The sequence below is a fragment of the Gorilla gorilla genome, chromosome 4, assembly GCF_029281585.2.
Source record: "Gorilla gorilla gorilla isolate KB3781 chromosome 4, NHGRI_mGorGor1-v2.1_pri, whole genome shotgun sequence".
NCBI classification, from domain to species: Eukaryota; Metazoa; Chordata; class Mammalia; order Primates; family Hominidae; genus Gorilla; species Gorilla gorilla.
In genome coordinates, this window is record NC_073228.2 from 64,188,210 (window position 1) to 64,212,454 (window position 24,245).

At 54.8% G+C, this 24,245-nt stretch overlaps 2 protein-coding genes across 5 annotated transcripts; both read left to right on the top strand.

The window, feature by feature from the left end:
* The first annotated feature begins 444 nt into the window (after positions 1–444).
* Positions 445–10,125, top strand: DHRS13 (dehydrogenase/reductase 13). Its single transcript, XM_019027734.4, has 6 exons — positions 445–723; positions 840–958; positions 1,925–2,048; positions 2,240–2,551; positions 4,645–6,012; positions 7,238–10,125. Exons 1-5 carry the CDS (start codon positions 597–599, stop codon positions 5,094–5,096), a joined length of 1,134 nt encoding a protein of 377 aa, XP_018883279.1. The 5' UTR covers positions 445–596; the 3' UTR covers positions 5,097–6,012; positions 7,238–10,125.
* FLOT2 (flotillin 2) lies at positions 5,802–24,245 on the top strand. 4 transcript variants are annotated; one of them, XM_004042006.4, is made up of 11 exons: positions 5,802–6,012; positions 14,523–14,604; positions 19,249–19,339; positions 20,333–20,456; positions 20,873–20,991; positions 21,114–21,227; positions 21,327–21,446; positions 21,536–21,750; positions 22,189–22,372; positions 22,703–22,852; positions 22,966–24,245. In XM_004042006.4, exons 1-11 carry the CDS (start codon positions 5,964–5,966, stop codon positions 23,002–23,004), a joined length of 1,287 nt encoding a protein of 428 aa, XP_004042054.1. In that variant the 5' UTR covers positions 5,802–5,963; the 3' UTR covers positions 23,005–24,245. The 4 variants fall into 4 exon arrangements, with proteins under 4 accessions (XP_004042054.1, XP_018883280.1, XP_055244622.1 ...); XM_019027735.4 differs by lacking the exon at positions 19,249–19,339 and adding an exon at positions 17,604–17,694 and having other exon boundaries at positions 5,874–6,012; XM_063706558.1 differs by lacking the exons at positions 5,802–6,012; positions 14,523–14,604 and adding an exon at positions 17,600–17,694.

Here is a 24,245-nt window from a genome sequence, read left to right on the forward strand (position 1 = left end):
TGCTACATACACCTCGAGTAAACATATGGAGATATGCAAGCACATGCACTGGCAGAGACTACAGATGCAGGCACATACCTGGAGGGACTCTGCCGGAATGCACACAAACACCTACAAGGTGCTTACATGAGCTCACACACAGGATCCAGAGGCACGCACACAACCCAAAGGGTGATCCTCGGGGACATGGGCACATACACACCTAGAGATCATTCACATACAAGCGTTGCAGATGCATGCACATACCTAGCGTGCACTCACAGGGTGTACGTGGACACACACCCAGGAGTTCACACAGGCACACACCTAGAGGGCGCTCCCAGGGCCCAAGCGCACACACGCACCTCAAAGGTGTCCACAGAGGCACACGCCCCCAGGACGCCGACGGACGCCTAGGGGGCGCTCACAGGGCCCGCGCGCACCCGCACGCGCACCCGCACGCTCACACACCCCTGCCCAGCCTCCTGCCCGCCTCCGCCTTCGGAGGCTGACGCGCCCCGGCGCCGTTCCAGGCCTGTGCAGGGCGGATCGGCAGCCGCCTGGCGGCGATCCAGGGCGGTGCGGGGCCTGGGCGGGAGCCGGGAGGCGCGGCCGGCATGGAGGCGCTGCTGCTGGGCGCAGGGTTGCTGCTGGGCGCTTACGTGCTTGTCTACTACAACCTGGTGAAGGCCCCGCCGTGCGGCGGCATGGGCAACCTGCGGGGCCGCACGGCCGTGGTCACGGGTGAGTGCGGAGGCGGGTGAGTGCGAGCTGGCGGGGCGCGCGGAGAGGAGGCCGGGCCGGCGGTAGCAGCGGCCCGCCGGGCTCAGCTCAGCTCGGCTCCCGCCCGCGGTCCGCAGGCGCCAACAGCGGCATCGGAAAGATGACGGCGCTGGAGCTGGCGCGCCGGGGAGCGCGCGTGGTGCTGGCCTGCCGCAGCCAGGAGCGCGGGGAGGCGGCTGCCTTCGACCTCCGCCAGGTGAGAGGCAGCGGGGGCGCGTGGGACGGTGAGCCGAGAACCCGCCGGGACACAGAGAAGCCAGCAAAGGGGCTGCGGAGGATCCGGGTCCAGGGAGGAGAACGCGGCGCGGGCGGCTGAGCGCGAAGAGGGAGTGCACGGATCGCTGGGGTCACCCGAGGAAGGCGCACCAGAGCCGAGTGGGGGAGGGGCTTCCTGAAGGCCGTAATTGCAGTTCTGAGACGTTTAAGCATCAGTAGAAGTTGGGTTAATGATTAGTAGGAAAGGGAACAGCAGAGGGCACAGCATAAGCAAAGGCTCTGAGGCAAAGAGAGCTGGACTGATCTGAAAAACTGAGAAAAAGATTTAATGAGGCTGGAGCACACAGTATGAGGAAGATGGGCAAATGAGGGGGCTGGAGAACATTCTAGAGCCTATTGAGAAGCTTGGATTTTATAGATTGGGCAGCAGAGACCAGTGGAGACCATGAACGGCCCTCAGTAGGCTCCGGACTGTCAGAATAGCCTTTGGAAGGAACTCCTTTGTGGCTGCGTGGTGCCTGGAGTGGGGGGGCAAGAGCGGGAGAGAGGAGACCAGTGAGAAGTTACAGATTTTAGGGTAAATGGTAATGGGGAAAGGAGGTGATAATAATAATAGCAAGTACCTACCCAGTGCTGCTAGAGTGTATTTTACACGTTAACTCCTTTCATCCTCACAAAAGCTTAGTGAGATTGGGACTGTTGTTATTATTATTCCCTTTACGCAGTGAGAGAACTGAGGCCCAGAGAGATTAAGTATCTTGCCCAACGTCACACTTTAGTAAAAGGCAAAGTCAGGATTTGAATCCACACACTTATCTAGTACACTCTAAGACACAGGGGCAGATTTTAGTAAACAGTAGGAGATGGACTCTCAGAATTTGGTGCCTGGGGAGAGGGAAGAGGAGAGAGATGCCTGGTGACAAGCCCAGCCCTTGCCTCTCCACAGGAGAGTGGGAACAATGAGGTCATCTTCATGGCCTTGGACTTGGCCAGTCTGGCCTCGGTGCGGGCCTTTGCCACTGCCTTTCTGAGCTCTGAGCCACGGTTGGACATCCTCATCCACAATGCCGGTGAGGGGCAGCAGGCCCTGCGTGGGGGTGGGGTGGCGGGTGGCCAGGGGTAGCTGCCCCCTCCGGCGGGGGCCCTGCTGGGGCCAGTGGACACATGGGAAGGATGCCCCCTTCTCCCATCTCATAGATAGGGATGCCAAGGCTGCAGAGCTCCTTCTGGAGCAGCCGCTCACATTTAGCCTCTGCCCCAGGGATCAGTTCCTGTGGCCGGACCCGCGAGGCGTTTAACCTGCTGCTTCGGGTGAACCATATCGGTCCCTTTCTGCTGACACATCTGCTGCTGCCTTGCCTGAAGGCATGTGCCCCTAGCCGCGTGGTGGTGGTAGCCTCAGCTGCCCACTGTCGGGGACGTCTTGACTTCAAACGCCTGGACCGCCCAGTGGTGGGCTGGCGGCAGGAGCTGCGGGCATATGCTGACACTAAGCTGGCTAATGTACTGTTTGCCCGGGAGCTCGCCAACCAGCTTGAGGCCACTGGCGTCACCTGCTATGCAGCCCACCCAGGTGAGGTCTGGTTCTTTGGCTTCCGATTCCCCTCTCCTTTCCTTGCCCCATCCTGTGTCCCCCACACCACTACCGCCTCCCCACCCTCCATCCCTCATTGAGTCACAGAATCTCAGGGCAGGAAGGAAGCATAGTCCAAGGAGAGACCTGTTCCTTGCTGCTCTTGGAACCAGGCTCTCCTGGTTTAGGTTCTTCCTCTCACACCACAAGCCTGGGTCCTCAGCCCTGGAGGGTATATGGCCATGAATAAGACCTGGATTCCCACCCCCAGGAGCCATCTGCACTGACTGAACTGATAATGATGATGATGATAGCTAATAATTCATCCAAGAAGCATTTACCGAGTACCTACTCTGTATCAGGCATTATTTGCAGTGCTGGGGATATAGCAGTGAACAAAACAAAGACCCTGCCCTCATAGAGTTTGCATTCTAGTTTGGAGGAGAGGGAGACAGCCAATAAATATATACGATGAGGGGTGGTGATAGAGTGCTCTGAGGAAAAAGGAAACAGCGAGGGGCAAATGGAATGGGAATATGGTGTGGCAGTCAAGGAAGACATATCTATAAAGGTGACGTTTGAACAGAGGTCTGAAAGATACACGGCTCACTGGGGAGATGCCCAGAAAAAGAGAGAACAGCGCAAATAATAAGTGCAGAGGGGCTGGAAGCGGTGGCTCATGCCTGTAATCCCAGCACTTTGGGAGGCCAAGGCTGGTAGATCACTTGAGGTCAGGAGTTCGAGACCAACCTGGGCAACATGGTGAAACCCCATCTCTAGGCTGGGCGTGGTGGCTCACACCTGTAATCCCAGCATTTTGGGAGGCCGAGGCGGGCAATCACAAGGTCAGGAGTTCGAGACCAGCCTGACCAACATGGTGAAACCCCGTCTCTACTAAAAATACAAAAATGAGCCAGGCGTGGTGGCGCGCGCCTGTAATCCCAGCTACTCAGGAGGCTGAGGCAGGAGAATCGCTTTAATCCGGGAGGTGGAGGTTGCAGTGAGCCGTGATCACGCCACTGCACTCCAGCCTGGGGGACAGAGCAAGACTCCATCTCAAAAAAAAAGAAAAAAGAAAAAAAAAAAAAGAAAACCTGTCTCTACTACAAATACAAAAATTAGCTAGGCATTGTGGCTATCACCTGTAGTCCCAGCTATTCAGGAGGCTGAGGCAGGAGAATCGCCTGAACCTGGAGGTGGACGTTGCCAGTAAGCTGAGATCTCGCCGCTGTACTCCAGCCTGGGTGACAGAGCGAGACTCTGTCTCCAAAACAGAAAAAAGTAAGTGCAGAGGCCCTAAGGCAGAAGTTCCTGGTGTGCTTGAGAAAGGCTAATGTGGCTGGAACAGAGTGAGGGGGGAGAGTGGCAAGAGGTGAGGTCATAGAGAGGCACTGTGTCCTATAGGGTTTGGAGGGAGGTTCACTATAGGCATTCTGGCTTTTACTCTGAGTGAGATAATTGGGGATCCAGAGCAACACTTTGTCTTATGGAAGAGGTTATACCAGGATAACAAGATCTGCCATATTCATATTACCATACTGCATTTTAGATAGTCACTGCCTAAGGCTCATTAGTAATTATAATAGCGATGATCACAATTAGCCTTTATTAAGCCTTTATTACACTCCATATCACTAATGTCCAAAATATTGGCTGGTATACTGCAAGTACTTAATAAATGCTGGTTAAACAAGGAACAGGACTTGAGCTAGAAGAAAAGATGGAGAGAGACTGAGAATTGTTTCAGACATGGGACACAGCATGAACAAAATCTGGGATGTGGGGTGAACAAGCAGTCTGGATGGAAGCGAAGAGGCTTCATGCAGGAAATGAGTGAAGTCACCTCGCAGAAGCCCCAAATGCCTGGTAAATAGTATCCTGGTTCCCTTGAAACCAGATTCTGTCCCTGTTCTTCTAGCTCTGTTCTATTTTTTTGTTGTTTTTTTTTTTAAAGAGACAGAGCTTGACTATGTTGCCCAGTCTGGTCTCAAACTCCTGGGCTCAAGTGATCCTCCTGCTCCGCCTCCCGAGTAGCTGTGACTGTAACACACCACTGCGCCTAGCCCAACTCCTTTCTTTCTTCCTGCCTACAGGGCCTGTGAACTCGGAGCTGTTCCTGCGCCATGTTCCTGGATGGCTGCGCCCACTTTTGCGCCCATTGGCTTGGCTGGTGCTCCGGGCACCAAGAGGGGGTGCCCAGACACCCCTGTATTGTGCTCTACAAGAGGGCATCGAGCCCCTCAGTGGGAGATATTTTGCCAACTGCCATGTGGAAGAGGTGCCTCCAGCTGCCCGAGACGACCGGGCAGCCCATCGGCTATGGGAGGCCAGCAAGAGGCTGGCAGGGCTTGGGCCTGGGGAGGATGCTGAACCCGATGAAGACCCCCAGTCTGAGGACTCAGAGGCCCCATCTTCTCTAAGCACCCCCCACCCTGAGGAGCCCACAGTTTCTCAACCTTACCCCAGCCCTCAGAGCTCACCAGATTTGTCTAAGATGACGCACCGAATTCAGGCTAAAGTTGAGCCTGAGACCCAGCTCTCCTAACCCTCAGGCCAGGATGCTTTCCATGGCACTTCATGGTCCTTGAAAACCTCGGATGTGTGCCAGGCCATGCCCTGGACACTGACGGGTTTGTGATCTTGACCTCCATGGTTACTTTCTGGGGCCCCAAGCTGTGCCCTGGACATCTCTTTTCCTGGTTGAAGGAATAATGGGTGATTATTTCTTCCTGAGAGTGACAGTAACCCCAGATGGAGAGATAGGGGTATGCTAGACACTGTGCTTCTCGGAAATTTGGATGTAGTATTTTCAGGCCCCACCCTCATTGATTCTGATCAGCTCTGGAGCAGAGGCAGGGAGTTTGCAATGTGATGCACTGCCAACATTGAGAATTAGTGAATTGATCCCTTTGCAACCGTCTAGCTAGGTAGTTAAATTACCCCCATGTTAATGAGGCGGAATTAGGCTCCCGAGCTAAGGGACTCGCCTAGGGTCTCACACTGAGTAAGGAGGAGGGCCTGGGATCTGAACCCAAGGGTCTGAGGCCAGGGCCGACTGCCGTAAGATGGGTGCTGAGAAGTGAGTCAGGGCAGGGCAGCTGGTATCGAGGTGCCCCATGGGAGTAAGGGGACGCCTTCCGGGCGGATGCAGGGCTGGGGCCATCTGTATCTGAAGCCCCTCGGAATAAAGCGCGTTGACCGCCGAGGCTGCGCTCGCTCCTGCCTCAACGCGCCGGCCCCGCCCTCCGCCGCCACACTTCCGGCGGGGCTGCGACCGCCGAGGGGCGCGGGCGAGCGAGCGGGCGGCCGGCCGCTGGGGGTGGCGGGATAGGCTGGGCGCGGCCGGCGCTGCAGACCCGCTGCTGTTGTCCGGGTCTGTGCGGTCCCGAGGGCCCTCCGTGCCGCCGGCGCCATGGGCAATTGCCACACGGTGGGGCCCAACGAGGCGCTGGTGGTTTCAGGTGAGGGGGCGGCGAGGAAGGTGGGCGCTGTGGAGGGTGCTCGGGGTGGGTGCAGGGCTGGGGAGTGCACGGGGAAGAGCTGGGCCTGAGTCCACCGCGCGGCGCAGGGCGCTGGCCCCCGGGCCGCACCTGAGACCCCTTCCAAGAGAGATCTCGTGCTCACGCTTTCCTTGCTGCGCACCCTCGGGCACCCACCAGGGGCTCCCCCTCCCGCTGTGGGTTTTCCTGTGTTTATTTGCTTCTCCTCCCCCTCCCTAGGCGGGCCTCCCCGCCGCTCTACTGTGAGGTTGGGGGTCCCGAACTGAAGCCGCGGGGTTCCAGGAGGGAGGGAACTGGTGGTTCCGGGAACGCAGAGGTTTGGCTGGATTCCAGCGCCCGGGATGGGGGACGGGTCGCGCAGCCCTGGAGGGCAGGTGCCTGTATGGGGAGGGGCCCTGAAACAGAGGTCGTTTCTCGGCACAGTCAGACCCGTTAATTCCAAGCAGGCTGGGGCTTGCTGGGGATTACCGGCACTGCCCGCCCAGGAGACGCGGATGCGGCCTCTACAGGTTGGGAAACCCGGTTCTGGGCAGTGCAGTTTGGGATTGCAAAATGCTGCAAGTTCCAGAATTTCTATCTAGGTGGGGCATGGGGACTGCGGTACTGGGGAAAAGGAACTGCTATTGAGATTTTATATTTGGGGTGCTTTGAGAAGCGGCTGACACCTTGCAAGCCACCGGGTTGTGCAGCTCCTTGCTCTCAGGAGCTGGGGGAGGGGGGTCCTGGTGCCTGACAGCTTGGAGGCCTGGAGCTGGAGGAATTTCTCTTCTCTATCTTCCCACTATCAGTGCTGATTTTTTCAGCCTGCGTGCAGATTTGGTGGAACTGGTTACTGAAGAGATAGAAGGGGATAGAAGCCCTGAGCCAGGCCTCACAGCTGCCAACCCTTGGAGAGGGGTGATAAATCCACTGGGAATTTTCATTCCAAAACATGGCTTCAGGCTCACTTTGGATCTCAAAATCAATCTCTCCACTGGGACATCCCCAGTGTGTGGGAGATAAGTACCCTACCCCCCTGAAGACCAGAAATAGCCTTGAGGACAGAAGGGAGACTCCCAGAGAACACTAAAGGCAGACTTGCTCCTCCATAAGACCTAGACCTGTCTCCCAGTCCCCACCCTTAGAGAAGGCTTTTAGAGACCAGAATCTGCACTGCACTTTGTTTTTCTTGTGGAATTTCCTTCAGGAAGCCCAGACTCTGAGCTGAGAAGACAAAAGCTCCAGTTCCATCCTTGTGGAAAGTCTTGGGACTGAGGGGCAAGAAGAGCCCCAGAGATGGGTTGCTCTGTGCCTTCCAGTTACTGAGAACCTGGTCTTCAGAACAGAAGTCAATGCACTGTTAGCTTCAACGCTATTTTAGGGGTGGGAAGAGGAGATCTTGCTGAGAACTGAGGATGCTGGAGTCAGGGAAGCAGAGAAGGTTGGCGGGGGTGGCAGATAATGCCTGGCACAATGATACCTTGGGATTTGAGATGGTCAAGCTGAGATCCAGCTCCCTCGTGTGTGTGGACTCCTGAGAGAGCAGAGCAACTGCCCCCACCCCTGCCCCCACCTGTCTGCCTTGCTCCTTGGACCTGCGTCTAAGACCAGAGGCATCTCACCCAGCCCAGTTTCAGAAGGAGGATGCTAATACATCTCATGGTCATCTTTTCCATCCTTTCTTATTATCTAACTTCCCTCCTTCAGTTTGTAACATAAAACCTTTTTTCTCTCTACTTTTGAAAATTTTAAAGGGGAATGCTTTTCATTTGGATGGAGTCGGGGGATGGGGATAAGGGGGGAGAAAAGCATAATTTTCTTTTCACTCACCCTAACTGAAATTTAGTGTTTTCTGTGATTATGAATGTTGGCAACAATTCATGATAGTATTAGCAGAAAGTTTCCTACTACACTACAGTTATTTCTGGTACCTTGAAAATCTATTGGCCGGGCACGGTGGCTCATGCCTGTAATTCCAGCACTTTGGGAGGCCGAGATGGGAGGATCAACTGAGGTCAGGAGTTGGAGACCGTTCTGGCTAACATGGTGAAATCCCGTTTCTGTTAAAAATACAAAAAATTAGCCGGGCATAGTGATGCATGCTTGTAAGCGTCTCAAAAAAAAAAAGGAAATAATTCATCTGTATTTTGGCATTAAGCTAATAATTAGATTTACCACTAGATCTTACTATTTAATGTATTAATAAAGAATGGCATTACTAATATTGCACACTTGGTTTTAAATTTTGATAACTTTCAATATAATTTCTTAGGTATTTATTTTATGAATTTATAAGTATTCTTGGCCAGACTAATGCCTGTAATTCCAGCAATTTGAGAGGCTGAGGCAGATGGATCACTCGAGGCCAGGAGTTTGAGACCAGCTTGGGCAATATGGCAAAACTCTGTCTCTACCAAAAAAAAAAAAAATTAGCCAGGAGTGGTGGCACATACCTGTGGTCCCAGCTACTCCAGAGGCTGAGGTGGGAGGATCGCTTGAGCCCAGGAGGCAGAGGATGCATTGAGCCAAGATCACACCACTGCACTCCAGCCTGGGCAACAGAGTGAGACCCTGTTTCAATAAATAAATAAATAAATAATAAACAAATATTCTTGAGGAGGGGTTCTTAGGCATTGCTGGATTGCTAAAGGGGTATGTGGCTCAAAAAAGACTAAACCCCCTAGTAGGATATGGACTTTTTTTTTTTTTTTTTTGAAATACAGTCTTACTCTGTCACCCAGGCTACTAGAGTGCAGTAGCATGATCACAGCTCACTGCAGCCTCGACCTCCCAGTCTCAAGCAATCCTCCCACCTCAGCCTCCCAAGTAGCTGAGACTATAAGTGGACGCCACCGCACTCATTATTAAAAAAAAAAAAAAAAAAGAAAGGTCTTGCTCTGTTGCCCAGGCTGGAGTGCAGTGGTATGACTTCAGCTCACTGCAGCCTCCACCTACCAGGTTCAAGCCATTCTCATGTCTCAGCCTCCCAAGTAGCTGGGATTACAGGCGCACGCCACAGTGCCCAGCTAATTTTTATATTTTTAGTAGAGACAGGGTTTCACCATGTTGGCCAGGCATTTCTCAAACTCCTGGCCTCAAGTGATCTGCCCACCTCGGCCTCCCAAAGTGCTGGGATTACAGGTGTTAGCCACCATGCCTGGCTGCTAATTTTTAATTTTTTGTAGAGACAGGGTCTCCCTGTGTTGCCCAGACTGTTCTCAAACTCCTGGGCTCAAGCAATCCTCCCACCTCAGCCTCCCAAAGTGCTGGAATTACAGTCATGAGCCATCATGCCCAGCCAAGATATGGACTTCTTGACTAGTAGGAAGAAAGTGGGCTGGACACAGTGGCTCACACTTGTAATCCCAGCACTTTAGGAGACCGAGGTGGGAGGATAACTTGAGGCCCAGAGTTTGAGACCAGCTTGTGCAACATAGTGATGTAACAGGACGAGCTGCAGACAAAACTTCTCAGATACTGAGTTGTAGAAGGAAGGGCTTTATTCAGCTGGGAGCATCGGCAAGCTACTGCCTTAAAATCCGAGCTCCTTGAGTGCCCCATTTCTGTCCCTTTTAAGGACTCACAACACTAAAGATTTCACATGAAAGAGTCGTGATTGATAGAGCAATCTAGGGGATACGTAACGGGTTTCATGCACTGGTAGTCAGAGTGAAACAGAATAGGGCAGGGAGTTTCACAATGTTCGTCTATAAAATGTCTGCAATCTATGAATAACATCGGTTTCTAAGTTATGAGTTGATTTTTAACTACTAGGTTTAGGCCAGGCAGGCCCAGGCCTGGTTTCGGGCCTGGCGCTGGGCTGCCTGTCTTTGATTTCACTGCCTTGTTTTTTTTCTTAAAACAGGTACTGAGTATAAAACAATATGAGAGGGTCTCTCTCTTCCCTCAGCGAGACCCTGTCTCTACAAAAACAATTCTTTTTAATTAGACAGGCATTGCGGTGTATGGAAGGCTGAGGCTGGAGGATCGCTTGAGCCCGTGAGTTCAAAGCTGCAGTGAGCTGTGATTACACCACTGCATTCAGCCTGGGTGACAGAGCACAATACTGTCTCAGAAAAAAAAAAAAAAAAAGAAGGTGGAGGAAGGCCAGGAAGGGCAGGGGATGCTCCTGAGAGGACAGAGTGGTGGGCTGTCCTGGGGAAGGGCTAAGGGAGTGGAACAGAGGTTATCGTGGGGTATTTTGTGGTTCTTCAGCTTAACTGTGGAAAGGGAAAGCAAGTTGGGTTAGAAAGAATAGAGTGAGGTACAGTTAGGAGAACCTTCCAGGTCTTGAGATGAGTAAGAGGGAAATCAAGGAAGAGGCACCTAACTGGCCTCTTGGGAGGGGTGCTCAGGCTGAGTGACCAGGAAGCTGGCAGGAAGTTGCCTTCCAGGGGAGGATGCTGGTAGGGGCGGGTAATCTGGCAGTTTCAGCTTCCTGTTGTTGCTACCCTTGGGAACCTGGCAATGTTGCCCTTGGCCAAGGCCCAGCTTGAGCTGTGGCAGCCTGCTCCCCAAGCCAAAGAATAAGTTAAAGGTAAAGGGTGGGCTGGGTGCGGTGGCTCATGCCTGTAATCCCAGCACTTTGGGCACCTGAGGCAGGCAGATCACCTGAGGTCAGGAGTTCGAGACCAGCCTGGCCAACATGGCGAAACCCCATCTCTACTAACAATTTAAAAATTAGCCAGACGTGGTGGTGGTTGCCTGTAATCCCAGCCACTTGGGAGGCTGAGGCAGGAGAATCGCTTGAATCTGGGAGGCGGAAGTTGCATTGAGCTGATATTGTGGCACTGCACTCCAACCTGGGCAACAGAGCAAGAGTCTGTCTCAAAAAAAAAAAAAAAAAAAAAGATAAAGAGTGGCCATCTAGGGCCGGGCACGGTGGCTCGCGCCTGTAATCCCAGCACTTTGGGAAGCCGAGGCGGGCAGATCACGAGGTCAGGAGATCGAGATCATCCTGGCTGACAAGGTGAAACCCGGCTCTATTAAAATACAAAAAAAAAGCTGGGCATGGTGGCGGGCACCTGTAGTCCCAGCTGCTTGGGAGGCTGAGGCAGGAGAATGGCGTGAACCCAGGAGGCGGAGCTTGCGCCAGTGCACTCCAGCCTGGGCGACAGAGCGAGACTCTATCTCAAAAAAAAAAAAAAAAAAAGAGTGGCCATCTACCCTGTCTATCCCACACCCCACTCCCACATCCTACCCCCACCACTACCACCTTACCACTGCACATTAAGAAGTCCCATGGGGCTAGCCCAAGGCAGCCATGCCCCAGCCCCCACCAGGCCAGAAGATGTAGAATAAGCTGTGATTTTTGGTCCCCTTCCAGTTTCACTTGATCCTGAGATGGTTTGGGTTTCAGATTGAGTGCTTGTCCTCAGAGGCCTCCCCACCCCACTTCCCAGGTCAGAGAAGCCCAGAATGGCTTACCTTGAACAGCAGCCCTGTTAACAGGTAGTTCTACCCCAGAGAAACAGACAGAGAAGAGACCCAGGACCCCGTCTTACTGTTCCCTGCCCACACTGCTCTTTGATCCCTGGACCTCTGGTTCTGCTGCTGGAACTTCACGCATGGCAGCAGACCCAGAAAACTGGGTTACCTACCTGGTAAGCAGTATTAGATGCCAGCTCTCCAACCTTTCAAGCCCTCCCCACTGGGGGTGAGGTGGAGCAGTTCTTTATTTCTTTGCCTCCACCCACCGAAAATTTGTCCCCAGTTTCCCATTCTCTCCATTGTGTCTGTTTCTATTATTGTCCTCAACACCCACCCAAACCCAGACTCTACAGCTGCACTGTCCGATGTGGACAGGAGCCACAGGTGGCCATTTAAATTAATTTAAAAATTCAGTTCCCCAGTCATACCAGCCTCATTTGAAGTGCACAACAGTCATATGTTGCTAGAGGCTGCTGTACTGCACAGCATAAACACAGAAGAAGATATAGAACATTCCTACCCTCACAGAAAGTTGTCATGGATAAGACTGCTCTAGAAGTTGTCTGCCGGTATCAGCCACCATGCCTTGCCTGGATTACTGCAAGAGACCAGTCTCCCTGATCACAGTGTCTTCCTCCTCATGCAAAGTGGTGTGTGTTTCTCAAGGGTAACCTTGCTCCCTGTCACTCACATACACAGCTTCTTGGCCTGAAACACAAGACACTGTGTGATCTGCCCTCTGCCCCTCCACTTGCCTTATTCCCTGCCGTGAGTCCTCAGAGACACTAACCCAGCTGCATGAAACTCTCCCAGACCCTTGACCTTGGGAGTCAGACAACCTTTTGAGGTTCTTTGAAGCTTTCATGAAAACCTAACTTTGTGAACATGGAAATGATAATGCACGGCCAGGCGCGGCGGCTCATGCCTGTAATCCCAGCACTTTGAGAGGCCAACGCATGTGGATCGCTTGAGCCCAGGAATTCGAGAACAGCCTGGGCAACATGGTGAAACCTTGTCTCCACAAAAAATACAAACATTAGCTGGGCATGGGGGCACACACCTGCGGTTCCAGCTACTCGAGAAGCTAAGGTGGGAGGATGGATTGAGCCCAAGAGGTGGAGGCTGCAGTGAGCCGTGTACTCCAGCAGTGCTGTACTCGTGTACAGTGTACTCCAGCCTGGGCGACAGAATGAGACCCTGTCTCAAAAAAAAAAAAGAAAAAAGAAATGATAACACTCTCTGGTTTTTCCCAGATCACATATTTCCTTTGAATACTGTTTCCTGTACATTTTTTTGCACTGCAAGTTAACTGCCTGTCCAGTTTTATGAAGGTTTCCTTGAATTTGATGAGGAATTTTGTCATTAACAAGAGAGTTCACTACAAGAATCTCAGGAATTGCCGGGCATGGTGGCTCACGCCTGTAATCCCAGCACTTTGGGAAGCTGAGGAGGGCAGATCATGAGGTTAGGCGATTGAGACCATCCTGGCTAACACAGTGAAACCCCGTCTCTACTAAAAATACAAAAAATTAGCTGGGCGTGGTGGCGGGCACCTGTAGTCCCAGCTATTCGGGAGGCTGAGGCAGGAGAATCGCGTGAACCCGGGAGGTGGAGCTTGCAGTGAGCTGAGATCGCACCACTGCACTCCAGCCTGGGCGACAGAGCGAGACTCCATCTCAAAAAAAAAAAAAAAAAAATCTCAGGAATTGATTTTTCTCGTTTCTGTATAGGGAACATATAGAACATGTCTACAGCATGGATCTGGGTTGTGGCTGAATTAGATGTTCTGTGTAGCTGACACACTGTTTCCAAGAACCACTTCCTTTTTAGGCCTTTTTGCTTTCTCCACTTCTCCCATTGGTACCACAAGTTAGCCTTTGTTTTGAGGCCTTGCCTTCCCCACCCGTTCCCATGAGAGGAACAAAGTCATTCTGAATGTTTTGGAAGTAGAGAACCAGCCTCACTGAGATGTGTCTGCCAGGCAGAAGAGCAAACCCCCTCGCCTTGGCTGGGAGACTCTTCCTTCCCTCCCAGCCCCCCAGTGTGGTCCCTGTCTGCATTCCCTCTCTGTCTACACCCCCCGTGATAACAGGTGAACTCCAGGGCATACTTGTTTATTGAATGAATTAATTAAAAATGGAAGCTGGACCGGGCGCGGTGGCTCATGCCTGTAATCCCAGCATTTTGGGAGGCTGAGGCAGGTGGATCACAAGGTCAAGAGTTCGAGACCAGCCTGGCCAACATGGTGAAACCCCGTCTCTACTAAGAATACAAAAATTAGATGGGCATGATGATGCATGCCTGTAATCCCAGCTACTCGGGAGGCTGAGGCAGGAGAATTGCTTGAACCTGGGAGGCAGAGGTTGCAGTGAGCCAAGATCACGCCACTGCACTCCAGCCTGGGCAACAGAGCAAAACTCCATCTCCAGAAAAACAAAAAAAAAAAGGAAGCTGGCCTGGCGAGGTGGCTCACACCTGTAATGCCAGCACTTTGGGAGGCCAAGGCAGGCAGATTGCCTAAGGCCAAGAGTTTGAGACCAGCCTGGCCAACATGATGAAACTCTGTCTGTACTAAAAATACAAAAATTAGCCAGGTATGCTGTGGCGGGCACCTGTGATCCCAGCAACTCAGGAGGCTGAGGCAGGAGAACCACTTGAACCCAGGAGGCAGAGGTTGCAGTGAGCCGAGACTGCGCCACTGTACTCTAGCCTGGGCAACAGAGTGACATTCTGTCTGAAAAAAAAAAAAAAGAAGCTTTTTCAGATCACCTCTGCCCATTGTCCTGTTCTGTTCTTCTTTTCTCTGGAAGCACTTACATTCTAAACTATTCATTGGCTATCCTTCTCTTTATGTAAATTGCCTGTCTACCGATCTAGACTTTAACTCCCATAAGGGTAGGGAGAACTTCTCTCTCATTGATGTGTAACCTCAGCACTAGGCACCCAACAGTAGGCGTTGTCAAGTATCAGAGCAGGTAAAGGACAAAAGTTGCTATCAGTGGGCTGAAGGGTAGACAGACCCAAGAACCGACTGACCTGCGGTGGTTTGCTTTGCTCCCCAGGGGGCTGTTGTGGTTCCGACTATAAACAGTACGTGTTTGGCGGCTGGGCCTGGGCCTGGTGGTGTATCTCCGACACTCAGAGGTAAGCACCTGGGGGCTCTAGGACCTGTCATGGAGTGGGCCAGGGAGAGAGGGGCTTCCAGCATTGTTCTGCTTCACTCTGAGGGTCAGCTAGAGCATCTACCATTTCCACATTCCATTCTGGCGGTGGAGGGGTGGGGTTGGGGGGGACTTCCTAAGAAGCATGTGAGATGGGTTGCACGGGGGCGCAGGAGACATGCATCAGGAAGGTCTGTCATGGGCACCCCCTCCTTAGTGGGCATTCTTTTTTCCACTGGAGGTGGCATTACTTCTGTCCCAGAGAATTCAGGGTCATAACCCAGGCAGAATCTTGATTTCCTGATTATAACTCAAAGTTATTTAAGAAGTCTTTATTATACGCCCAGTTTGGAGTGGGCATATGAAGGGAGGAAAGGCTGGAGGGACCCCATGCACACCCTTACCTATGCAGGCCCTGGGGTAATCCAGGCAGGGACTATGTGGCAGAGAATGGACATATAGTCAGAAGTGGTTCTGTGACAGTGGTAAGTTAGACAGGGAGGGGGACCTAACGAATTAGTGCTGGGGCTGAGCAAGACAGGTCTGGACCTCCTAAATCAGTCTGGAAAGACTTACTAGAGGAAGTGAGATTTCAGCTCCCCAGAGGGCCCACCATCCAGCTCTACCTGCCGCTGCCTGCAGAGCCTAGGGCAGGGCCAGACCTGGCCTCTCCTGCCACCCTCACTGCCCACCCGGGAGATGAGGCACGCCAGCTACCTTTCCACGATCGCCCCCTTCCTGATTATGGGAGATGGGGTGGTGGGGAGGGGAGGAGCAGATCCTTCCCAACCAGGACCCAGGCAACAAGGGCAGCAGAGCTGTGGGCATGTTGCAAGGGGGTCGGTCACCCCACAGGGGAAATCATGGATATTCCAGTGGAAACCCCCTCTGCCCCATCCCCCACCCGTCAGCAGCTCACGTCTGCACCAAGCTGCTAGCGCTTGAGGCTCCTGGGAGTCTGAGGGCATCTGCTAGGGTCGGGGGGAATGGGAAGCATGGCACAATGGATTAACTTCACTGGTTCCCAGTAACCGCTCCACTCTCCCACCTCTCCCCTCACTTTACCCGACCAGAGGTGAGCGATGCTGGGGACTCTTCTGGTCCAAGGCTCAAAGTGTCAGAGTAATCAGTAGTGGCCACAGCCTCCACTCGAGAGGATCCTGGCCACACCTGAGTGGGCCAGTGGCCTGTCAGAAGCCGTGGGGAGCCCTCTCCAGACATACTGCCACCCCACACACTGTGCATTCCCAGCACAACAGAGTATCTTGTCCAGACACCTGCCCTGCGTGGGCAGCCACTGCTAGGCCAATTCCCCTGCAGTCCTTTCTCCAGATTCTTGGTCCCCTGCTCTCCCTTCCTGCTCCAGGGAGCAGAGCCAGGACAGAAGGGCCAAGCCTTTCTGACAGCAAGTTTGGAAGTTAGAGGTGAAGGGCCTTGTATCTCTTCCCAGGACACTGACCTCACACCCAGGCTCTACATCCTCCCTCTGGTCTCACTTGCTGGGTAGTCTGAGCCAGTAATCCTTCTCCTTCTTACCCCTTTTCTGGGGGGCAGCCTCTTCCCTAGTCCCTAGCCTGCTTGGGGGACGCCTCCACAGGCTGGGGCTTTATTTCCCTAGGCTGGCAGGAGCCTCTCGGGTCAGAGTAGAGGCTTCTAACTCAGCCTGGATACTCAGCCTCCCTCTCAAGGTCCTTTCTGCAGCTGTCTATATGTCACGTGCCCTTGGGGTCAGCCATTCTTCTTCCAGGCTCAGTGACCCCTCCTGCTGCATTTTGCTGCCACATCCTATACTATCCCGAGGCCCTGATATGGGCAGCTCTCTCCCTCTTACCTGAGCAATTCTTCCACCTTTGGCATCTGACCTGCAGCCTCCCTTCTTCCCTCCCCACTACCCTTCCTCCCTCCCTCCCTCTCCCCTATTTCCCTCTCTCCTTCCCCAGAAGAGAGCTTAGTGGGTTCCTGTCTGAGCTGGGTCAAGAATCCTCTCAGGCCCAAGGATGCTAGTGTTAGGGGCTCGAATGAAGGCAACTTTTGCACATCTGCATGGCCAGTGCCCCAGGGCTGGCACTGTGGGGATGGCCCCTCCTGGGATTGAGATGGGGGCTGCACATCGACTGCTGCTCCTTATCACCCCCTCCACCTGCTTCTGCCCCTTCACCCTCGGCCTCTGTCCTCTCTTCCTTCCTCTGATTTAGGGAAACTTTCCACACTGTCCACAGCCTGGCCTCTGCCTAGACAACCACCCTGCACACACACTGCCTAGGGAGGCCCAGCCAGGATGGGCCAGGGAGCTTCGAGGCACCTTGTTTTCTTTGCCAATAATCTTCTCTCTGCCCCTGGCCAACTTTGGAAATTCCCAGTTAAATGCCTGCCTTATCTCCCGGTTATCCCTGAGTATTCTGGCAGGAGCACACTCTCCCCCAGCCTTCCTTGGCCCCACATCAGAACATTTGGGCTTTTCTGGCCTCACCTTGCCTTAGTGATAGATAGTGCAGACCTGGCAGATTTGGCATTTGCTAAAGCTCAGGAGTCCCCAGAATAGCCTCCCACTCCCGATTTCTGGAAACACAGGTTTACCTGTGTGAAGACGGGGGGCTAAGCCTCAGTCTCCAAGATTGCGACAGGATCCCTGGGAAAGTGAGGTGGCGGGCAACCCAGGTGCCCTGTGCACAAGCCTCCTGACCTCAGGCCGCAGGCCCGGGGTAGCAGCAGGCATCTTCCCCAGCCTAGCAGGTCCTCACTAAAAGGGTTTGGGGGCTAGAGAAGAGACCCAGAGGCCTCGGATCAGCACAGGAGGTCGCTGCTCTCCTGCAGCCCTCGGCTGAGCTGGCAGTTGGGGGGTTGGATTACTGACAGCATGCCCCCCCCCCCGCCCCCAGGCGTCAGGCATCGGTGCTTGTCTGGTAACTACTGTGTGTGTTTGCTGTGTCCCCTCCTTCCCTTCCTGTCCCTACCTCTCCCCACCCCCTGGCTGCTCCTCAGACTGTCTCTGGAGGTTATGACCATCCTGTGTCGCTGTGAGAATATTGAGACGTCGGAGGGGGTTCCACTATTCGTAACAGGGGTTGCACAGGTAATAACCCACCTGCTTCCTCCTCCGTGTCTAACCTTCTCTCTTCCTGCCCTGCGGGGCCTGGCAGACAGGAGCCGATGGACTCCCCTCCTGAGACCGTGCCTTCCTCCCTCTCCTCTTTTCTCTCCTCCACTGCTCTGGGTGCCAGGATGGATCCCTGTAGATCCCCAGGTCCCTTGCCCTTGCCTATTGGACTGCAAGTGGGGAAACAGCAAGGGATTCTGGAAGCTCTGCCAAGTCTGCCAGTGAGTGTCCCTGGATGCCAGGCCTTCGTTACCATGCAGCCATAGCTGGTGAAATCTATTCTTGGGCTTGGGTGTTAATTAGCTCCAAATGCTTACTCTGTCATGTGTGGGTTCCCCTCTTCATTGCTTCATTCACCAGCTCTCTACTGAGCACCTTCTCAGTTTGAGGCATGTGGACTGCAGGAGCCAACAATAAAAAGCCCCTGCCCCCTCAGAGCCTGTGTGCCAGCGGGTTCCCAGCCTGGAAGAGGCCTGAACCACATCTTTCTCACCCCCTCCCTCTGCATTCAGTTGCCCTTCAGCCTCTGCTTAGGCAAAAACACTACACCACCACTCCCTTCTTCACCCATCCTGCAATCTCTAATGGGGAAGGGGACCATCCCCGTCCCCTTAGCCCTTGTAGCCATGGGAGGTGCAGAGGCCTGGGAGGCTCGGAGCATCTTGTGTGGAAGGGGTAGGGTCCAGGCCTCCTTCAATACTCTATTTGATGCAGTCCTCTCTCCTTCCACACCCACACCTACACTTGAAACACCTGCAAAGCCCAGATCCCTTTTAAAGTGGGTGACTGTGGACCCTGGAGGAGTCAGATTGCATGGCCAGAACAACTCTTTCCAGGGTTAACACTCCTTGGTCAAGAAGCTCTAGTGTGACTTCAGTCTAAATTCCCCATGTGACCCACCTGGGCCTAATACCAGACATGGGTTTCAAGTGAAAGGCTGCAGCCACCAGGTAGGGCTTCTCTGGCAAGGGGCAGGTACAGAATCACTTCCATCTTAGCCCAGCAGTAGGCATACTCCAGGATGCCAGGCAATCAGGCAGAGCTTTCCAAGCAGCTTCCTGGGGCACCCTGGGGTGCTGGGTAGACCAAGGAATGGGCAAGGGCCCCTGTGGGAGGCTCAGTTGACATCCACGGATGGCCTGCACAGCAGGGCCGGGAGGACCAGCACTGACTTGCTATCCTAGAACATACACACAGCTACACCTGGATTCTCCCCCGACCAACAGCCCCCGACCACCCACAGCCACTTCTTTCTACTTCCTTTTCCTCACAATTCCAGCCAGGCTGACTTGAGCAGAGGGTGTGTGCACATACGCAGCCCACTTCCACTCCTTCCCCTGGGGCCACCTGCACCCACCCTGCCCTCGTGCCCACCTCCTTCTCAGACACTACCATCTCGGCCCCGTGGAGAGTCCTCCCTCCACCTTCCTCACCAGGACCCAGCCGGAGCAGTGAGGTACTGGCCTCTTTCCCAACACCACCAGGCCCTGCGCCCCCAGACCCATGCCCCTGTTTTGCGTTTCTTGGCAGGATTTCCCTAGAGATTATGACGTTGCAGCCCCGCTGCGAGGACGTAGAGACGGCCGAGGGGGTAGCTTTAACTGTGACGGGTGTCGCCCAGGTATAGTAACTCAGCAGCCCTGCGCATGTCCGTTGAGCTGCCTGGTCCCGTACTCGGGTTTGGGGGGAGGAGGAGAGGACAGCAGCCAGGGGCAGTCTCTCTCCAGCACCCCAGCCCCCGCAAGTCCCACAAGAGAGGGCTAGTCGGGTCGTCGCCACTGGAACATGCTCACCGGGCCCTTTTGGCCACCCAGCAGGACTAACAGACACCCCTTCTCTCCTCAGCGGGCCCACGAGGGACAGAACCAGTGCTGAGGGCTCCTGGCTCACTAACCCCACCCCCATTCTTTGCAGGTGTTGGAAATGTCAAGCCCCAGAATCCAGGCCTTCCTTGTTCCCTGGGTACGGGGTGGGAGGGGTGGGGCCCAGAGGGAGAGGCCATGTGAGGCAGAGGAGCTCTGGACTCTGGGAGTCGGAGGCTGCGTCATATCCCCAGCTGGGGGCCTAGGTGAGGGCTTCCTGCCCCGATCCACCTCTTGGCTTCACAGGGCAGTGAGGTTCAGCCATGCTGTAGGCCTCGGCGAGGGGTTGGCTGAGTAACTCAAGAAGGAGAGGCACCCTCGGTTGCATCCCCCAACCCTCTCCTGCCCTGTCCAGGCTCTTTCCTTCTCTGTCTGTGTCCCTATTGCTCATTCTGCTTGTCATACTCTCTGCCCCTCAGCCTGAGGGTCTCCCACGTGTAGGAAGCCTGCAAGGGAGGAATTAGCTGGTGAGGGGACAGTAGGCTGGAGGGGTGGGGAGACAAGCCCCGAATGCCCAGGAGAGGCCGTGGCAGGGCCTGGGGCTGCCAGTGCAGGTGAAGTTTCATAGTGAGAGAAGCCCTTGTGCTGCTGTCTCCCCACTAGAGGCCTCAGACAGATTCCAGCCCCCCAGGGCCTCCAGGTCTGAAAAAAGGAAGGGAGGAGGCACAGCCACCATCCTGCCTACCTCTGGATCTGGGGCCTTTGTCTGCCTCGCTCCAGCCTGGCTGAAGCGCCTTTGTCGTCACTGGCAGGTGAAGATCATGACGGAGAAGGAACTCCTGGCCGTGGCTTGTGAGCAGTTTCTTGGTAAGAATGTGCAGGACATCAAAAACGTCGTCCTGCAGACCCTGGAGGGACATCTGCGCTCCATCCTCGGTGAGGCCCTGTTCAGCCTTTGAGGAGCCTCACGGGGCCCCTAAGCCAAGGCAGGGAGGTGTGCAGGGCTGGGCAGGGGGCCTGTTTCACAGGAGTTTCAAGCTAAAACATTTTTCCTCAAATATTTAATTTCAAAACTTCAGGTGACTTGAGTTAAGGAGAGGGTATGAGTGAAGGGGTGGGATGGGGGCTGTCGGTCTGCTCAGGAACCTAGTGCTGCTTGGGACACTTTTCCTCGTTCAGCCTGGACTGTGCAGCAGGAAGCTCGGTGTTAAGTGCTGTTGAGAAGATACCCCAGGAAGACCCAGCTCAGAGTGCAGCACCCCGCATGCACCCCGACCTCTACATGCATGCCTCCTCCCTTCCCCAGCTGGCTGGGTCCCTGGGGAGCCAGCCCTTGATCCCTCTGCCCCCAGGGACCCTGACAGTGGAGCAGATTTATCAGGACCGGGACCAGTTTGCCAAGCTGGTGCGGGAGGTGGCAGCCCCTGATGTTGGCCGCATGGGCATTGAGATCCTCAGCTTCACCATCAAGGTACGATGTGATGGGAAGCTGTATCTCCTGGCGTCCATCTGGGAGATGGTGGCTTGGCTAGAGGGGCACCTTTGTGCCTCTGGCTGCTCCTTTGAGCCTCTGATACCCCCTTCCCTCCCCAGGACGTGTATGACAAAGTGGACTATCTGAGCTCCCTGGGCAAGACGCAGACTGCCGTGGTGCAGAGAGATGCTGACATTGGCGTGGCCGAGGCTGAACGGGACGCAGGCATCCGGGTACACGGGTTCAAGGATGGGAAGCTCAGGGGTGATGGGACCATGATGACTCAGGACCTCTACTCACTCACCTGCCCCTTCTGCCCCTTTTGTCCCCAGGAAGCTGAGTGCAAGAAGGAGATGCTGGATGTGAAGTTCATGGCAGACACCAAGATTGCTGACTCTAAGCGAGCCTTCGAGCTGCAAAAGTCAGCCTTCAGTGAGGAGGTTAACATCAAGGTGAGCAGCCTGAGGACATCCTGGGATGGGGCTCAGGGATCAGGACTTGGTGACCAGCCTCTAATGTGCCAAACACCCTCTTGCCACAGACAGCTGAGGCCCAGTTGGCCTATGAGCTGCAGGGGGCCCGTGAACAGCAGAAGATCCGGCAGGAAGAGATTGAGATTGAGGTTGTGCAGCGCAAGAAACAGATTGCCGTGGAGGCACAGGAGATCCTGCGTACGGACAAGGAGCTCATCGCTACAGTGCGCCGGCCTGCCGAGGCCGAGGCCCACCGCATCCAGCAGATTGCCGAGGGTGAAAAGTGAGAGCCGCCCAGGTGCTGGGGTCAGGGCTTAGTCAGGCTCCTCTGCCTTCAGTGCACTCCCTCTACTCTCCTGACCACAGCTTGGAAGCCACTTCTCCCCCTCCACTGTGTCTTCTTACTCACTGTGAAGTGAGGATAACCCCATGTCCCCTGTGGGACTGCTGTTAGGAAGACTAAATAGATAAAGGAGGCTCCAGTGCCTGGTGTAGTGCTTAGGCATAGACGGCATCCTGGTTTGTCCCCTCCCACTTACAGATGGGAGCCGGTGGCCTTTCCCTGGCCAGAGCCGGAAGGTCAGGCCACCCCCCTCCATTCCAATGTCTCCCACCCCGACAGCCCCCAGAGCAGAGGGTTTGAAGGTTTGCTGGCCCCCAGGCAAGGCTTGAGAGGACCCTGGTACGTCCCACTGATCCTACCTGGCCTGGGCTCCCCCAGGGTGAAGCAGGTCCTCTTGGCACAGGCAGAGGCTGAGAAGATCCGCAAAATCGGGGAGGCGGAAGCGGCAGTCATCGAGGCGATGGGCAAGGCAGAGGCTGAGCGGATGAAGCTCAAGGCAGAAGCCTACCAGAAATACGGGGATGCAGCCAAGATGGCCTTGGTGCTAGAGGCCCTGCCCCAGGTGAGGCTTCCACCCAAGCGGGTCCTAGGGTTCAGGTGTCCTTGCTTGACAAGCTGGGCAAGTGCCAGAACTTCTCTGGGCCTTGCGAGTAACACAGGGACAGATGGCTAGAAGGGTTAAATGAGGAGCATCCTCAGCAGGGGGCAGGAACCCTACAACAGGCCTAAGCCATCCCTGGCCCACAGGGCGTCTCTTACCATGGCTCGAGACTAAGGGCCACCCAGGCTGCTTTGGGGTTGGAGTGAGTTAAGGAAGGGAGGGAGAGATGCTGGACCGGGCTGAGAACAGAGTCAGCGCCAACCAGGCTGTCCTCCCACTCTTACCTCCTAGATTGCTGCCAAAATCGCTGCCCCACTTACCAAGGTCGATGAGATTGTGGTCCTCAGTGGAGACAACAGTAAGGTCACATCAGAAGTGAACCGACTGCTGGCCGAGCTGCCTGCCTCTGTGCATGCCCTCACGGGCGTGGACCTGTCTAAGGTATGTGCCTGCTTAGCTGCGGTGGGGTTGCCCAGGTAGCCCGTCGGACTGGCCCAGGCAAAGTGGTCCTGGGCCCTGGAGCCAAGGTCTCATGGCATCTCCCATCCTTGCAGATACCCCTGATCAAGAAGGCCACTGGTGTGCAGGTGTGAGGCTCCTGCAGGCCCACTCTCTTCAGCAGCCACCCGGCCCTCCCTCCAGCACCCGTTTTAATCCCACAGAACAACGGGAACGTTACTGACTCTGGTGCCTTATCTTGAAGGGACCAGAAGTGCTGCGTGTTCAGGCCATCTCTGGCTGTCTTCCTGTCTCTCCTGTCTGTCCACCTCCTCCTCTTCCTCTCCTTTACCCCACTTTCACTGCCACTTTCATCAGGTTTGTGTCTCATCTCCCTGCATGTCTTTTCCTTCTCATTTCCCTGTCTGTCTTTTTCTTTCCCCCATGCACATCATGTAGATTAAGCTGAAGATGTTTATTACAATCACTCTCTGTGGGGGGTGGCCCCGCTGCTCCTCCGAATCCTGGTGCCTTGAAGTTCTCTGTGCATCTGTCCATCCTCCCTATGGCCCTGGCCAGAGCTCAGCATGGGCAGGGGTACTGGGTAGGATGGTCACTGTCCTCTCTCCTGGACTGGTCTTCCCAGCCCTAAACCCTGCCCCAGGAAGCCCACAGCCTCACCCGCTGCTGCCCCTCTAGGTCTGGGCAGCCATGACCTGCAGGGCCCAGAGACACTGTCCTTCCCCTCATCCACCCAAGGCCCCAGCCGGCGCTCATACCCTGTCCTTTCTCTCCTTTCTCCCTGACCCCAAGGGCACAGAGGCAAGGCCTCCTGTCTACAGCAGCTTCCTCAGTTTCCTACTGCCTTAGGAGGCCCCTGCTTGTGCTCAGGGAAGGCCTCTTCATGGGCATGTTCCTGCTGGGGCGGTGTGGTGTGGTCCCAACTCTGCTAAGTTTTCTGAGATGAGGGTCTAGCCCTGTTGGGGACAGAAAAGTGTGTAGACCTTCTTCCTGCTAGGGCTGCACTGTCCTGGGTGTTGGGCCCTTCTGGTGGACAAGGCTGTGCCAACCCTGTACAGAATCGAGTGCTGTAGCCTGGCCAGACCCCAGAGCCCTTGTGCCATCTTTCTTCCTGGCCAGAGTGATGGGGTTCCAGCCGTGGGGAAGCAACCCAATCCTCTGTCTCCTTGCTCCAATGGAGGCAGAAGAGCCCAGGACCCAAGCGTCTTGGCAGGGGTGCTGTGAGTGTCCAGTGGTCCCAGCTCCCCACCCTGGCCCTGCCCCAGCCTGTGTAGCTCTTCCTGCATGTGGATGCTGCATGTCTGGTCTGGGGCTTGGATGTTGCACTGCCCCACTGCCTGTCCCTTCTGGTAAAATAAAGATCTCTTAATGCCCA